The following is a 17,010-nucleotide window of genomic DNA, read 5'->3' on the forward strand; positions in this document are numbered from 1 at the left end:
TAGTTACAACTAGGCTTCACCTTTCCCACCCCTGTCATCAAGGCCTATTGGGTAGCTAACCCTCCACCTCACCTGGCATCAATGAGGCAGAAGGGAGTAGTGCAAGGAGGGGTAGCTGACACTCTGCTTCTCCCCTCCCCTGATGTCAGTGGGGCCCTGTGGGGAGCTGATGCTTCACCCCTACCCACAGTAACAAAATGGTGTCAGTTAGCCTTCTGCTCACCCTCTTTCCCTACCTGGGAGGCAGTGGAGCCAAGCAGTGAGCTGGTCGTACACCACCCCTCAGAGGCAACAAGGTGGTGTGGGTCAGTGCCCCACCTTTGCCAGGAAGGTGACAATGAGGTGATGAGGGACCTGAACTTTCACCCTACCCATCTGCAAGAAAGCAGTGTGAGTCAGTGTCCCATTTTGGCCAGGATGGTTTGTAAGAGCCTGGCAGGAAGCTGAACAAATGTACCCACCTGGCTCTTGCACAGTGACTGCTAAAAAGAATATTAAATGGAGTCCATAATCTTATAATACACAAAATATCTAGGATATAACAAAAAAACACTCATCTTACCAAGAACCAGGAAAATCACAACAGAAATGAGAAAAGACAATGAACAGACACCAATCCCAAGATATATCAGACGTAATTATCTGACAAGGATTTTAAAGCAGCCATCTTAAACATGATTCAGGGGCTTCCCTGGTGGCGCAGTGGTTGGGAGTCCGCCTGCAGATGCAGGGGACACGGGTTCGTGTCCCGGTCTGGGAAGATCCCACATGCCGTGGAGCCGCTGGGCCCGTGAGCCATGGCCGCTGAGCCTGCGCGTCTGGAGCCTGTGCTTCACAACGGGAGAGGCCACAACAGTGAGAGGCCCACGTACCACAAAAAAAAAAGAAAAAGATTCGACAAGCAGTTACACATTTCTTGGAAACAAATGAAAAATACAAAATTTAACCAAAGAAATAAAAATTCTAAAAAGAAAGCAAATGGAAATTAGAGAACTGAAAAAATGCAATAATCAAAATGAAGAACTTGCTGTATAAGCTCAATAGTTGGGTGGACATAACAGGATAAATTCAAAGAATCTGAAGACAAATCAGTAGAATTTACCCAATGTGAGAAACAGCAGCAACAACAACAACAAAATAGACATTAAAAAAGACAGCATCTCAAGGACTTGTAGGACAATAATAAAAGGGTTAACATATATGTCATCAGAAACCCAGAGACGAGAGGGAGAGTAGCACTGAAAAAGCATTTGGAAAAAATAGTGTCTGAAACTTCTCAAATTTGGGAAAAGATATAAATCTACAGATTCAAGAAACTGGATGATTCCCAGAGAAGAAAAATCCAAAGAAATCCATGCCAAAGACACATCATAATTCAATTTCTGAAAACTAAAGATAAAGTCTTGAAAACATCCAGAGAAGCAACACATTACTTATAGGGGGACACCAATTTTATTAACAACATACTTCTTATCTGAAACCCTGGGGCCAGAAGAAAGTAGAAAACATTTTTCAAGTGTTGAAAGAAAAAAAAACTGTCAACCCAGAATTCTTTATCCAGTGAAAATATCCTTCAAGAATGAAGGCGAAATCACAATATTATCAGATGAAATAAAACTAAGAGAATTTTATGCTAGCAAACATACTCTTAAAAAATGGTTAAAGGAAGTTCCCTAACAGAAAACCCTGGAACTTCAGAAAGGAAAGAACATGAGAATGGGTAAAAATAGGGGTAAATGTAAAAGATTATCCAGTCTTTCATGGGTTTCTTAAATCATATTTGATTGGTGAAACAAAAATTAAAACATCATCCCACATGGTGTTCAAAATATAAGGAGGAAATACGACAATTATATTTAAAAAGTGGGAGGGTAAAGGGACTCAAATGGAAATAAGTTTTCTGTACTTCACTAGAAATGGTTAAACATCAATATTGGTAGTCTGTGATAAGTTACATATATATATTGGAATACCTAAAGCAATCACTAAGAAAATATACAAAGCTATATTAAAAAAACCCTAGGTAAATCATGGCAGAATCCTAGTAAATATTCAAATATCCCACAGGAAGGTAAGAAAAGAGATATAAGAACAAGAAACATAGGAAACAAACAGAAAGCAAACAATAAAATGGCAGACTTCAGCCCTACAATATCAGAATTACCTTAAATGTAAATAGTCTAAATACACTAATTAAAAGACAGCGATTGGCACAGTGGATTAAAAAACATGACCCAACAATATGCTGTTTACAAGAAACTCACTTCAAATAGAAGGACAGGGGCTTCCCTGGTGGCGCAGTGGTTGAGAGTCCGCCTGCTGATGCAGGGGACACGGGTTCGTGCCCCGGTCCAGGAAAATCCCACATGCCGCAGAGCAGCTGGGCCCGTGAGCCATGGCCACTGAGCCTGCGCGTCCGGAGCCTGTGCTCTGCAACGGGAGAGGCCACAACAGGGAGAGGCCCGTGTACTCGCAAAAAAAAAAAAAAAAAAAAAAAAAAAATACAAGGACAGAGGTAAGTTGGAAGTAAAAGGATGAAAAGACATACCATGCAAACATTAATTTAAATGGTTGCACAGGGGCCAAATTAACATCAGTTGAAGTAGACTTGAGAGCAAAGATAATTACTGGAGGCAAAGAGGAATATTACAGAATGATAAAAGGATCAATTCACCAGGAAGACATAATGATCCTAAATGTGTACACATCAAAATACATGAAGCAAAAACTGACAAGGCTGAAAGGAGAAATAGACAAATCCACAATTATAGTTGGGGACTTGGATACCCATTCTCGGTAATTGATAGAACTAGTAGACATAATTTTTAAAAAATTGTATTCACTTTTTACCAAGAAAAATAGACTGAATAACATGAAAACAAATAACCAGTGTGTTTCTTAGAAATACTGGTAGCACACTCCTTCCTTCGCAAGCTTGGGTGTGGTCCAGAGCTAAAGTCATACTCTGTGTCCACAGCTGCAGCTGCCGTGCCCTTCTGCAGGTGCCCAGGCCACTCCTGTTCTCAGAGACCATGCAGAAGAGAAGATTCATGTGTGGGAAGCACTGCTCTGCAGCCTGGGCAGTGTACCTAGCTGACCAGGAAAAACACCTGCCATGATCCCCAGATCCCCCAAAGTCCCTGGAGGCTGTAGATGCCTCAGTTTTACCTGCCAGAGACTGTTGCTCTCTGCAAAATCAGGCAGTACCAGAGTTCCAGAAACTTCTGATCTTTGAGAGCCCTTTCTAACACTGGTCTAGAAAGTCACCTGAGGTCTGCAGCATGACCTGCAGTTCCTGAGTGGGGCCATGGGACTTTGCAGGAAGCCTATTAGGCCTACCTGGTCGACTTATTTGAAGACACCATCTTCTTATGCAAAGCAGGAATTCTCTCCATAATGTCATCTTCTTGTCTTCTTTCTGGATTACACCTCCTGCCTCATAGCAATAAGCATTTCCCTTCACCAAAGACACAGTTCTTAGCTAGATACTGATCCTTCTCTGGATGCTCACCAGCACCCTTCTTAAAATGTGGCTCCCAGACCTGAAGACAATATACCAGACATAATGCCATGAAGTAAAAATTAAAGTCACTGTCTTCTTTATCCAGACCTTTAATTCCATTATTGCAAACTTTTGGGTGCCCAAATCATGTTGTTAATCATATCAAAATTATTGGTAACCAAAAACTAAGATTTTTAAAAGGGTATTATTAAACATTTCTCTTTTATTCTATACTTGCTTTATGTATATGTACATATAATTTTTAATAAAATTTAATGTGTACATATTTAATCTCAGTATCGAGCTTTCCATTTATGACAGTAAGTTTCATTCTATTAGTTTTAGTCTTTCTAGGGTTTGGAAATCCTTTTCTCTATCTTCGTTCTTTTTCTTTTCTTTTTCTGTTTTTATTATTACTATTTTTTATTTAAAAATATACTTTATCTTTCTCTCTCTTTTTAAATACTGATTTTTTAAATTCCGAGTATACACTCTCTATCATGGGCATATGTTATTCTTGCCTACCTGGTGAAGACACCCTGGTTTTTCTGTGGAACCACCACTCTTCCAATGCCAATTCATGTGATTTTGGTGTGTAGACCACCCCCCACATTCTGAGGAAGGCATGTAACCCATGCAGGGCCTAGCAACACCAGCCCTGGAAATAACTGGGAAAAACACTTTCCTCCACAGAGGGTAAAAGGGAAAGCCTGACTTGGAGCATGACCAACATGGAGGAAGTGGATCCTGGAGGCAGGAGCAACAAGGTGTTGGAGACATTCTCTGAGTCCTAGATCCAGCCATGTCTGCAGCCAAGAAGTCCTCTTGCATAAGCCAGTTTAAAGTTGATTTCTGTCACTTGCAGTCAAGAGTTTTGTTTAATAGACCCTCCCTGAAAATTTTGTTACTGCAGCTTTGTCAATCATTTCCTCATAGGAGGGGTTGGTGGTGACCTGGGGCCCAGGGGATTCGTTTCAGAGCTGCATTTCCATAGCAAACTTTTTTTTTTTTCTTTCTTTTAAAATATTCTTACCTTATCTAGATACTTTTTTTAAAAAATTTATTTATTTTGTTGTGCCGGGCCTTAGTTGCAGTAGGCGGGCTCATTAGTTGTGGCTCGCAGGCTCCCCAGCTGTGGTTCACCTGCTCCTTAGTTGTGGCACGTGTGCTCCTTAGTTGTGGCTGACAGGCTTCGTTAGTTGCAGCTCTCGGGGTCCTTAGTTGCAGCTCACTGGATCCTTGGTTGTGTCTTGCAAACTCTTAGTTGCAGCATGCATGTGGGATCTAGTTCCCTGGCCAGGGATCAAACCCAGCCACCTGCATTGGGAGCTCATAGTCTTAACCACTGCACCACCAGGGAAATCCCAGCAAACATTGTTTTTATTTGTATTTCATGTGTGTGTGGGGTGGTTTAGTGGGGTGGGATGGATTTGTGTGTATGCTTATGTTAGAAGAAAGTTCCCATAAGCTTCCTTATGTGTCATTGCTGTCACTGTGTTGATTTAAATGTCTGATAAAAATCACTGACGGAGGGCTTCCCTGGTGGCGCAGTGGTTGAGAGTCCGCCTGCCGATGCAGGGTACACGGGTTTGTGCCCCGGTCCGGGAAGATCCCACATGCCGCGGAGCGGCTGGGCCCGTGAGCCATGGCCGCTGAGCCTGCGCGTCCGGAGCCTGTGCTGCGCAACGGGAGAGGCCACAACAGTGAGAGGCCCGCGTACCGCAAAAAAAAAAAAATCACTGAGGAAGATCTAGTCAGAGACACACCCTGGTTATTTGCCACTGGGAACCAAGTGCAAATTTATAGTAACTAACAGTATTTGGGTACCATGGTTTAGCTTTCTTTCAACCAGGTCATATTGTTGGTATGAATGTAAAATGTTACAGCTGCTGTGGAAAACAGTTGGCGGTTCCTTAAAAAGTCAAATATAGAATTTGGCGGTTCCTTAAAAAAGTTCTTAAAAAGAATTACCATATTCTTTATAATAGTCCGCAGGTGGAAAACAACCCAAATATCCATCAACACACGAGTGGATAAACAAGATGCGGTATATGCGTACAACAGAACAGTATGCAGCTTTAAAGAATAATAAAATTCTGATACATGCAAAACATGGATGAACCTTGAAAGCATCATGCTAAGTGAAATAAATCAGACACAGAAGAACAAATATTGTATGATTCCACTTATAGAGGTACCTAGAATAGACAAATTCATAGAGACAGAAAGTAGAATAGAGATTACTAGGGGCTGGTAGGAGGGGAGAATGGAGAGTTATTGTTAATGGGTACAGAGCTTCTGTTTGGGATGATGAAAAAAATCTAGAAGTGGATAGTAATGATGTTTGTACAACATCATGAATATATTAAATGCCACTGAATTATATGTGGTTAAAATGGTAAGTTTTATATTATGTATATTTTGCCACATAAAATGAAAAAATAGTATTTTGCAGAAAAATATCAGTACTTCCTCTTAAATAATTTAGCATGAATATCATTAACTAGAGTTCAATAGAGATCATGGTGTCCCTAGAAGAGAAATAAATGGGCAGTCTACTAAATTTTTATTTGATCTGTGTAAGTGGAAGAGTTCTAGGTCAAGTAAGTGAACTTGAATAATAATAATAATAAAATAATAATAAACCAGAGTCACAGCCCCTCAATCGATTCCCAGACTTGAGAACTTTTACAGATCCCCAAACCCTTAAATGAAGGGAATACTGGGACCCCACTACACTGCCAAAAATTTATACTGTTAATCTTTCTCTCAGCCTTCCCCAAAGGGATCAATAGCTGTTTACCAAGGTGACTGTACATTGGAGAAAAGGAGATAATCAGATATTTTGGGGACTACTGGATACTGGATCTGAACTGACACTAATTCCAGGAGACCCAAAAATGTCACTGTGGTCTGCAAGTTAGAGTAGGGGCTTGTAGAGGTCAAATGATCAATGGAGTTTTTGCTCTGGTCCATCTCACAGTGGTTCCAGTGTAGTTATTTCCCCAGTTCCAGAACAGATAATTGGAATAGACATACTCAGCAACTGGCAGAATCTCCACAGTGGTTCGTTACATGTGGAGTGAGGGCTATTATGGTAGGAAAGGCCAAGTGGAAGCCACTAGAACTGCCTCTGTCAAGCAAAATAATAAACCAAAAGTAATGACTCGTTCCTTGAAGATTGCAGCAATCAGTACCACTATCAAGAACCTGAAGGATGCAGGGATTGTGATTTTCACCACGTTCCCATTCCACTTGCCTATTTGGCCTGTGAAGAAAACAGATGGATCTTGGGGAATGACAATAAATTATCATAAACATGACCAGGTGGTAACTCCAATTGTAGATGCTGCTCCAGATGTGGTGAAATAGTTTGAGCAAATTAATACATCCCCTAGTTCCTGGTATGCAGTATATTGATCTGGCAAATGCTTTTTCTCCATACCTATTAGTAAAGATCACTAGAAGCAGTTTGTTTTCAGCTGGCAAGGTCAAGAATACATTTTCATTGTTTTGCCTTGGGTGTATATCAACTCTCTAGCCCTATGTCATAATTTACACCGCATGGATCATGACTGTCTTTTCCTTCCACAAGATATCACACTGATCCATTACATTGGTGACATTATGCTAAATGGAACTAGTGAGCTAGAAGTAGCAACTATCCTAGACTTATTGGTCTTATTAGTAAGACACTTGCATGTCAGAGGGTGGAAAATAAACTCTACAAAAATTCAGGGGCTTCCCATCTCAGTAAAATTTCTAGGTGTTCAGTTGAGCTTGTCAAGATCTCCCTTCTAAGATGAAGGGTGAGTTGTTGCATCTGGCCCCTCCTATAACCAAAAAAGAGGCACAATGCCTAGTGGGACTCTTTAGATTTTAGAGGCAACATATTTCTCATTTGGGCATGCTACTTTGGTCCATTGATTGAGCAACCCAAAAAGCTTAGTTTTGAGTGGGGCTCAGAACAAGAGAAGGCTCTCTAACAAGTCCAGGTTGCCATGCACGCTGTTCTTCCACTTGGGCCAGATGATCCAATATATCTAATGGTGTTTTCAGTGTCAGTGGCAAAGAGAGATGCTGTTTGGAGCCATTGACAGACTCCAGTAGGCAAATCATCATGCAGAGCCTTAGGCTTTTGGAGCGAAGTTACGGTATCCTCTGTGTATAACTACTGTTCTTTTGAGAAACAGTTTTTAGCTTGCTACTGGGTCTTAGTAGAGAATGAATGCTTAACCATGGGCTAACAAGTTCATGAGCTGCTCATCATGAACTGGGTATTACCCAACCCATCAAGCCAAAAAACAGCACTCCATGATCAAGTAGAAGTGGTATATATGAGATGGCCTGAGCAGGCCCTAAAGGCAAAAGTAAGTTACATTAAGGAGTTGCCCAAATGCCTGTAGCCCCTACTTCTGCCTTCTCTCTCCCAGCCTGCACCTACGGCCTCACATGGAGTTCTCTACAATGAGTTGCCTGAGGAAGAAAATACTTGGGCCTGATTCACAGATGGTTTTGCATGATATACAGGCTCCAAGTGGACAGCTGCAGCACTATAGCCCCTTTCTGGGACATCCCTGAAGGACAGGGGTGAAGGATAATTCTCCCTGTGAGCAGAACGTTGAGCATTTGGTTGTTCATTTTGCTTGGAAGGAAAACTGGCCAGATGTGTGATTGTATACTGATTCATGGGCTGTGGCCATGGTTTGGCTGGATGGTCTGAGACTTGGAAGGAACATAATTGGAAAATTGCTGACAAAGAGGTCTGGAGAAGAGGTGTGTGGATAGAGCTCTCTGAATGGGCAAAAAGCATGAGTATATTTGTGTCCCATGTGAATGCTCACCTAAGCGTAACCTCAGTGAATCAAGTGAATAGGACAACCTGTTCTGTGAATACCAGTCAGATTCTTTTCCCAGCCACTCCTGTCATTGCCAATGGGCTCATGAACAAAGTGGCCATTATGGTAGGGATGGAGGTTATGCATCGGCTCAGCAACATGAGAATGTGAGCTCCATAAGGGGGGAACTGTGACTATTTGCTTCACTCGTGTCCCTAGAGCCCATACAGTGCTGTCACATAAAAGTGACGAATACTTGAACAAGTAAATATATGAACTAGAAAAGTTTTAAAAAGTAGTACTAAGGAACGAGACCATGGAGCAGCTCTTGGTAATAGTTTCTTACTAACTTATTTAAAAATAGAGATGATCATGGACATTTGTGAAATTCCATGATTAAAGTGAAGTGATGGGATACCACTAATATTTGCTTTTTTAAATCCCAGAAGTTTTTTTTTGTTTTTTTGTTTTGCTTTATCAGACTTCTCCCGTTGCGGAGCGCAGGCTCTGGAGGCACAGGCTCACGGACCCAGCCGCTCCACGGCATGTGAGATCTTCCCAGACCGGGGCACGAACCCGTGTCCCCTGCATTGGCAGGTGGACTCTCAACCACTGCGCCACCAGGGAAGCCTTGCTTTTCAGACTTTTATATCAGTCAAAAGGTAACTGAGATTAGGAAACATGGCCAAATTAAAGTTTTACAGGCAAAACACCTAACGTGGTCTTATTACTCTAACTTTCGTCAATCACCAACCATTAACAGAAATAGGCAGGCTATAATTGCTTTTAAGATTTTGTAAACGTACCTTGGAGATACTGATTGAAATACGTGCTATGAATGGAGATTTCCTTATTACGGAGCCTTTTCCCTCCCCTAAGAAGGTGCCCAAGTTTTAGAGCTACATACCCATGTAAGCCAGTTCCTTCCTCACATTTGCTGAATTCTCTCTCACCTTTCCCTATTTCCTTTGCAATTTAACTATAATAAGGAACTGTTTAGATATCTGGACTATAAGTAATACTGGTAGTTAAGTTTGTACTTCAGATTTTTGTGATGATCAAATTTGTTTCCAGTTCTATTTATTTCAAGTCTATTGGCTTCTTTGAAAAATCCTGTTAGATGATAGATACGGTTTGGAACTTTTTGCAAGCTTAATATATTTGAAAGTTATAGAAACACCAAATATACTAAAATATAATTTAGACATCTGCGGGGGGGTCTTCTGATTTGACAGACTTGAAACTTTTATTAAATAAAAAGCCACCATACTTTCATTCAATTTAGCACCTAGATGTTTCCTTAGTCTTTAGTTGTTCCAGGATGCTGTACACAGCACTCTGAGCTAGCCTGCTGCTGTAATGTAAGATGAAGGAATCCCTGACTGCATGTGGTAGACTGTGTTTTCCAAAAATGGCTGTGGACAAAGGCTAGTGAAGGTTTTGTGGGATATAAAGCTCCAGTTGTGCTCCATCACTCATTCCCTTCACAATGGATTATGGCTGGATTAAATATTTCTGCAGTTTATTCCTTGTATTTCCTTGATTGGGAACATGAGATTTTTTAAAACATATACACGTGCTTCTTCAGCTTGCAGAATGTAGGTATATTTTTACTATTTTTTTTTCTAATAAAAATACGTGGTTTCTGCAGAACAGGTTAAAGAAAATAATCGTCCCTAATTCACCCAGAAGTTTGGCATATTTCCTTCCCATCTTTTAAATATACAAAAATACTGTTATTTGTATTTACTATCTGTGTAACCATATGCTTGGGCTGTTTTGTTCCTTTCTGAGTTTTTTAATTCAGAGATTAGGTAGCTAAGCCCAAGTTTGACCTAGTGATCTCTCATCAATCTTCTGAGGCCAGAGGACTATTTTTCTAGGCCAGCCTCATTTCTTATGGATCTTGAACAGATTTCTCCAGTTACTAACAAGCACCTGAAATTTGTTAATCACAACCATTAAATTTACTTTTGGGAACACTAGGTAACATGGTTGACATAAAATCTGCATATTTATAACTAGAATATCTGCAGAGCCACCCAGTGTCTTTCTCCTAATGAATCATTTGCACATTCAGTTATGTCTTTATAGCCCAATTATATACCCCAACTACTACAAGTTAATGCATTAAAAAGAGAAAGTTCCACCTTTACGTGTTGAATTAAAATTTATTGTAAAAGGTAAAGTTTTATGTATCCTTTTAAAAAATGAAAATTCAAAAGTCTTAGAGTTAAGCAATGAGTCTTCAACATTATAAAGCTATTTATAACAGTAATTAAAGTAGTGTTTGGGGCTTCCCTGGTGGCGCAGTGGTTGAGAGTCCCCCTGCCGATGCAGGGGACACGGGTTCATGCCCCGGTCTGGGAAGATCCCACATGCCGCGGAGCGGCTGGGCCCCTGAGCCATGGCTGCTGAGCCTGCGCGTCCGGAGCCTGTAATCCGCAATGGGAGAGGCCACAACAGTGAGAGGCCCGTGTACCACACACACACACACACACACAAAAGTAGTGGTAACATCTAACCCTTATAAAAATGTCACAGAATTCAAATCACAACTTGGATCCTCAATGGTTCAGTAACTTATCTTATACAATAAGGGTCTGGCCAGTTTTAAGATAAAATTCCTCCAGGTATGCTGTCCTCAAGTTCTCTATTATCACCATCCATCAGCTCACACAATGGGATAGCTGGCTGCTGTGGCAATTCCACAATGGTTGTTCTTGTCTTTGGCCATTTTTATGTAGCCATTCCAGCCCCATTCTGGACCCCAACTGAAAGAAGAACATGTTTTCCATTTTATACAAAGCATCGAGTACATATTACCTTCATTAATAATAATAACAACTAATAATTAAAATAGTGCATAGCATGTATCAGGTACTATTCTAAGTTCTGTTACATATATTTATAAGTATATTAACTCCTGTGGGTCCTTATCTTAACTTTTTAAGATAGGAAACTGAGGCAGAACTGGCATTCCAATGTAGCAGTCTGTCTCCTCAGGCTCATCTCAGTTAAAGAACTTTAGCTGTGAAAATTGATCCTCACAACCCTCAAAGACCTCTGAGAGCTGGGAGTAGAATGCAATGACAGGATATCAAATGATTATCAGAAAGGATGCACAGAGGCCACTGGACTCTTGGACAATCTTTCAGACTTAAAGAATGAGCAGAGGCAGATGTTTCTGCCCACCACTCCTTGTTCAAAAATTAGAGACAGAAAAAGGAAACCAGCCCTCAACTCTACAGGTGCAAAATCCTTTATATGAAACCCCTGGGGCTGGATGTGTTTCTGAATTAAGAAAATTTTCAGAATTTAGAAATGCAATGTTACAAATACATAATAATAACCCCAACAAACTTGCTACAGAATCTTATAATCACATATCAGTATTTCTGTGTTTAAGTGGGAGAAAGACTTCTGGGATTTCAAAATTGAGCTTTTTTGGACCTGGAATCAAATACTGCTTCCAAATAAGGATTCCCTTTTCAATCTAAAATATAAATATAACATTTGGAGTTTTATACCTGTTCTTGACAATCCAAAATTTATTGTTATTTGAATCTGTTCCTTCAAAGCCATAGCCAACCACCAAAACACCATGATCCAGGTCTTCGCTGCTGCATTCTGAATCATAATAAATACCTGGGAGAGTAAAATTCAACGTTAGGGTGAGGAGTTCCAAGTGACACATGACAGTAACCCAAGCTACCAACCAATTAAGAGAAGTATCTCAAAATTCAGTGAAATGTCATAAACAAATTCCAAATAAGACTTAAATATTTGACCAAAAATAGTAACGGCTGATGAAAAGGAAAAAGAAAAATTTAACTCACTAGAAATCAACAAAATTCAACAAAATCTTAGATATATTTTCTACCTAAAAAGTATTTCCAATAATAAGACCTAGTTATCAAGGTTAAGGTGATTTAGGCATTCAACTACTAACTACTAATATTAATTAGCATAATCCTTTCTACTCCTTGAATGCCAACTAAGAAAACAGCACAAAACAAAAAAATACTTGGGCTTCCCTAGTGGCGCAGTGGTTGAGAGTCCACCTGCGGATGCAGGGGATGCAGGTTCCTGGCCCGGTCCGGGAAGATCCCACATGTCGCGGAGCGGCTGGGCCCATGAGCCATGGCCGCTGAGCCTGCGCGTCTGGAGCCTGTGCTCCGCAATGGGAGAGGCCACAACAGTGAGAGGCCCGCATACCGCAAAAAAAAAAAAAAAAACTTGAACCACAGGGTTCTTTACAGATCTAACTACAATAGTAAAAAACTTTTGGAAAAAGGGACCAACAATTGAAGAATAGTTACATAGCCATTTAAAAATATTTATGAAGTTTGTCATCATGAGAAAATGCTTAAAGTATGTCAAATGGAAACATCATTGTTATTAAATGCATACACTCAAAATTCTACAGTCCTAGAAAACAGAACTCCATACCAGAGTCAATCATGGTCATATTTTCCACTTTTCCCTGCCTGAATTTCTATAATAAAACAAAAACACCTACCTGATTTATAGAACTGGAAGGATGTATGGCCTGCATCAATAGCAACAGAGATGGGCCCCACAGTTGCCACTGCCTTCATAAGGGCCTTCTCCCGCTGAGGGATGTCCACGAAGCCAGTGTCATTGACAGCAGAACACTCGGGCTTATACTTACAGCTGTTTGTTTCCTTTTAAAGATAAAGGGAAAGAGACTTGATTATTACCATCCACCTTATGAGGAACATGAATTATAGGACCATAAGACGCAGCAGTTTGCAGCTTAATAATTTCTAAGTCAATTTTGTTATAAAGCAGCCCAACAAAATGCTATTGATTGGTTTGAAATGGAAAAATTAGTAGATATTTCTTCAGTAAGACCAATTAGGTCTACCTGGCCATAAGAAATTTTTCACTATGGAGAAATATGCATTATAGGCAGAATGGTGTACATATTCTTCACGTTACATAGAAGTAAGACAAGCTATGTTAACCATCTAATCAGAGACCTGTGCAACAGCTGATAATTTATAATGACAGTTCTGACAGTTTACATCTAAAATGTGAATGCTGAATAAGATGTCTGTTATCTCTGAAAGTGTTCAAAAGCAGAGCTGTAATGACAAGATAAGGAGCTCCTTTTACCTTTCCAAGATATGGATAGGACTCCTCTGTGTCCAGGCCTCCATTGTCCTTAACATACTGGAAGGCATTATCCATTAAGCCACCACTGCAACCCTCATTGCCTTGAGGCCGAGAGCAGTCCACCAGGTTCTGCTCACTCAGTGAGACAAGTTTGCCAGTTTTCCAGAACATCTGTCCTTCAAGGGCGCCAGTGGCACTAAAAGCCCAACAAGAACCACACTGACCCTGAAAATAAAAAAGCCATCAGTTTACAAGACAAAGACCAACAACAGCCCATATACCTAAACATTCTTAAGAAAATCTGAATCTGAATACTGTCATACCTGATTCTTCACAGGAGTTACATAGCCTTTCTTAGTCCAATCCACAGATTTGGGAACTTCAAGAAAGAGAGGTTCATGGAACACTTTCCCCTTCTTGTGCTTCTGGATTTGAAAGCCATTCATCATCTGCTTAAATTCTTCACTGGTCTTTAAGGAAAAGTAAATAAAATGTTAAAGAAGTTATTTTGCTAAAGTACTGAGAAGAGGAGGCACAAAAAGTTCAGCAACTCATGCCACACTCACCATGTCACCAAAGGCATTCATTGCCATGGTGAAGCCATGTTTCCCTTGGCTGTATTCCTGATTGTGTAGGTCAATCATTTTCATATTCTTCTCCCACACTGCTCTCCTCCATCCTTCTTCATTCTAGATGCAAACATATAACTGGTCATTTTTACTTCTATTTAAAACCCAACCCATGTTCACCAAATGGATTTGCAGACAGAGAAAAAGAAAAACTGTTGTCAGGGATGGCTTTATACTTCTGAGAGCTGTTCTCCAAACACTGACACAGGAAAATATGCCCATGCTGTGCTCAGAAATAGGTGCCATTAAGTTCCTGCCTTGATAAAAGCTAAAACAACTACTCCAGAAACTACTCTCCGGCTGTAAACTCCAACAGCATGGACGATTGTCTGTGAGGTCCCTCTGGAAATTTTCAGATGTTACCAACCATGCCATACAGTCTCCCGTGTGTTGCCTTCCACTGGTACCAGTGTGCATCTAACATTTGATCAAGTTTTGGAGCAGCTGAGGCTATTCCCAAGCAAAGGGCAGTCAGGAAGAGTGAAGGATTCATGTTTCAAAAACCTAGGAAAGAAAAAGAATTAGTATTTGATGAGGCCAATGCTTTAAAAAAGCCCTCCTACTTTCTCCTGGATGTTATAGCCACTATGGTGGACTAAGAACATTTAAATGATCTTCTCAAATATTTACGGAAAGTCTGTGAAAGAAGGCTAAAGATATGGGTGGAGAAAAACAGGTCAAAGACTTAACACAGTGGAGGTATTTGATTCAGCCATCAAAATGAAAAACAGGCTGACAAGTGCTATAGGAATTGAAACAGACTTCACTATGAGTGCAATGATAATTGAGGTTTTGATAAGAATTTCTGCCACAACTTATGTGTCGGCATCTTAAGGCAACAACTAGGAAACCGTTGGTCCAGGTTATTTACTGAACGTATGGAGGTGACCCAAGAATTTTATTTATCAGGACGCCTGATCCTAAGTAGGGACAGACATGGATCTCAAAGAGTTAGATGGCTACCTCACACCTTTCTTCTTGGCTAATAAACAGCAGGGGGTGAGATATGACTTCGAATCTCTGCTATACCTAAATTGAAATCTTTCTAAAAAGCCTTCCCAGGAGGAGGTGGGCAGGAGTGCACACTGCGCTCTACCGTCCCTACCCTTGTCCTGTGTAGCCCACACCCCCTCCCTCGCCCTCCAGACCGGGCACGCGATCACGTGGCACGACGGCGCCCAGAGCCCCCAGTTCTCGTGCCCGGTCAGGGCCAGACTCTTGGGGCTCAAAGAACCCGTCTGGTTTGAGCCCGCACCCGCGCTGTAGGCGGGGCCAGGCCGGGGACTTGCTGCCCAGCTCCCAGCCCTTCGCACACTCCCGTCGCTTCCAGAGGCTGTTTACGGCGGCGCAGGGAGCGACGGGCCCCTTAGCCCGGAGTTCGGGGGTCACACTGCCGCGACCGACCCGAACTTGTGCCTGCCACCTCCCAGAGGCTGACCGGCCTAGGACCTCCCCCGCCCCCCGGGTGGCGTCAGCTCTGCCCTGGGTTTACCAAATAGCCCTGCCCCCTTCCCCACCTCAGGCTGCCAAAGCTTGAGGGAGCGCCGACCCAGCCTCATCAACTCCCGGCGGGCAGACGCTGTCGTTCCTGCGGGTCGCGCGTGCCCCCTCACCCGAGTCCCTGGATATCCCTCCCTCCAGTCCCCGTCCCTGACCCGCCTCGGCCCCAGACTAGGTCGCTGACCTGCGGCTGCCACAGCTGCGCAGGCGCACTCCACGGACGCACGTAGCTCTCCCCAGGTCTCCGAGGCCGGAGGTTCTGGCCGGGTCGCGCCTGACTCTGCCTTTAAGGCCCTGGTTTGCGGCCCGGCCGCCCCTGCCCCCACCGCCTGCCCGCGCCGCGATTGGCTGAGCTGGCCAGTGGGCAGGGCCTCCGGGCGTGAGTACTCTGCGCTCGTGATGCGACTCTGTCCCAACTTGTCCCAGGGAGGGCAGTGCTAGCCTCAGTGGAAGCGAAGACGAAGAGCTGGGGGCCCCTGGGCAGCGCTGAGGAGGAGTCCGGCGTCTCTGGGGACCTGGATCAACTAATTACCTCGATTGCGCTCGGCCGGTGGTTCACGAAAAAGAAGCAACAGGGAGGCCCAAGAGGATTTTCAGCGTAACCCTGTGCCTCCTTTGGTCCTAGAGTTTTTGGTGAAAGTCTGCAGGAGGGCTGAGAACTGTCTAGTTTAGGGGTTCCCGCTTATTCCACAGCAAAGGTGGGGCGGGCTGGAGGAATGCGGAGCCCTCAGGCAGAGGCGTTACCTCCCGGGTTGAGGGTGGTACCAGCTGAGTTTGAGAAGAATCGGAGCGGAATGGCAGTTCTTCAAAGCCCGTGACGCGCTGGTCTCTACCCAAAGCCCAGGAGGGAAAGGGGACGGGCTGGGTGGGTCTCCAGAGAAGGCATGGCATTTTGTAATGCCCCTTTCCTGTCTTCCCGGTCAGGGGTTCTTCTCGCCTCGCAAGCTTTCCTCAAAACCAACAGAAACGAGTTATTTACAGAAAAATTTGTCTTAATTAAAAGAAGAGCGGGTGGGAAAGAGCAGAAACCGCTTTTGCTTCCCCACTCTCTGCATTATGGATCATTAAGTCTTCCTCAATATCCAAAGTGCTTTTCTTCAGATATAAGAAATGTACTTCTAAAAAGAGTAGTTTAATCACATTTAATATCAGGGTTCAGGTTTACATGGTTCGAAGAAATGTTTTAGTGGAGGAAAAAGTAGAGAACTAAAGATTTAAGGAAATTAATTCAGAAACTTTTTAAAAAGTGACTTTAAAAAATTATATAAGAAACACATTCGTTATAGAAAACATATTTTAGAAAGTAAACACCCCCGTCCCCTCACCTATAACTCCTTTATAGGCATCTCTCTCTCTCTCTCTCTCTCTCTATATATATATATGTATATAAAACAAAAAT

The 17,010-nt window shown here is 42.2% G+C and overlaps 1 protein-coding gene across 2 annotated transcripts; it reads right to left on the reverse strand.

The window, feature by feature from the left end:
- Positions 1 to 10,491: 10,491 nt before the first annotated feature.
- LOC132427491 (procathepsin L) lies at positions 10,492 to 15,924 on the reverse strand. 2 transcript variants are annotated; one of them, XM_060015027.1, is made up of 8 exons: positions 15,796 to 15,924; positions 14,479 to 14,615; positions 14,049 to 14,171; positions 13,806 to 13,952; positions 13,483 to 13,707; positions 12,863 to 13,028; positions 11,871 to 11,988; positions 10,492 to 11,114 (listed from the first exon to the last, which is right to left on the reverse strand). In XM_060015027.1, exons 2-8 carry the CDS (start codon positions 14,602 to 14,604, stop codon positions 11,015 to 11,017), a joined length of 1,005 nt encoding a protein of 334 aa, XP_059871010.1. In that variant the 5' UTR covers positions 14,605 to 14,615; positions 15,796 to 15,924; the 3' UTR covers positions 10,492 to 11,014. The 2 variants fall into 2 exon arrangements, with proteins under 2 accessions (XP_059871010.1, XP_059871011.1); XM_060015028.1 differs by lacking the exon at positions 15,796 to 15,924 and adding an exon at positions 15,629 to 15,743.
- Positions 15,925 to 17,010: the final 1,086 nt, after the last annotated feature.

The sequence above is a fragment of the Delphinus delphis genome, chromosome 6 (assembly GCF_949987515.2).
Source record: "Delphinus delphis chromosome 6, mDelDel1.2, whole genome shotgun sequence".
NCBI lineage: Eukaryota > Metazoa > Chordata > Mammalia > Artiodactyla > Delphinidae > Delphinus > Delphinus delphis.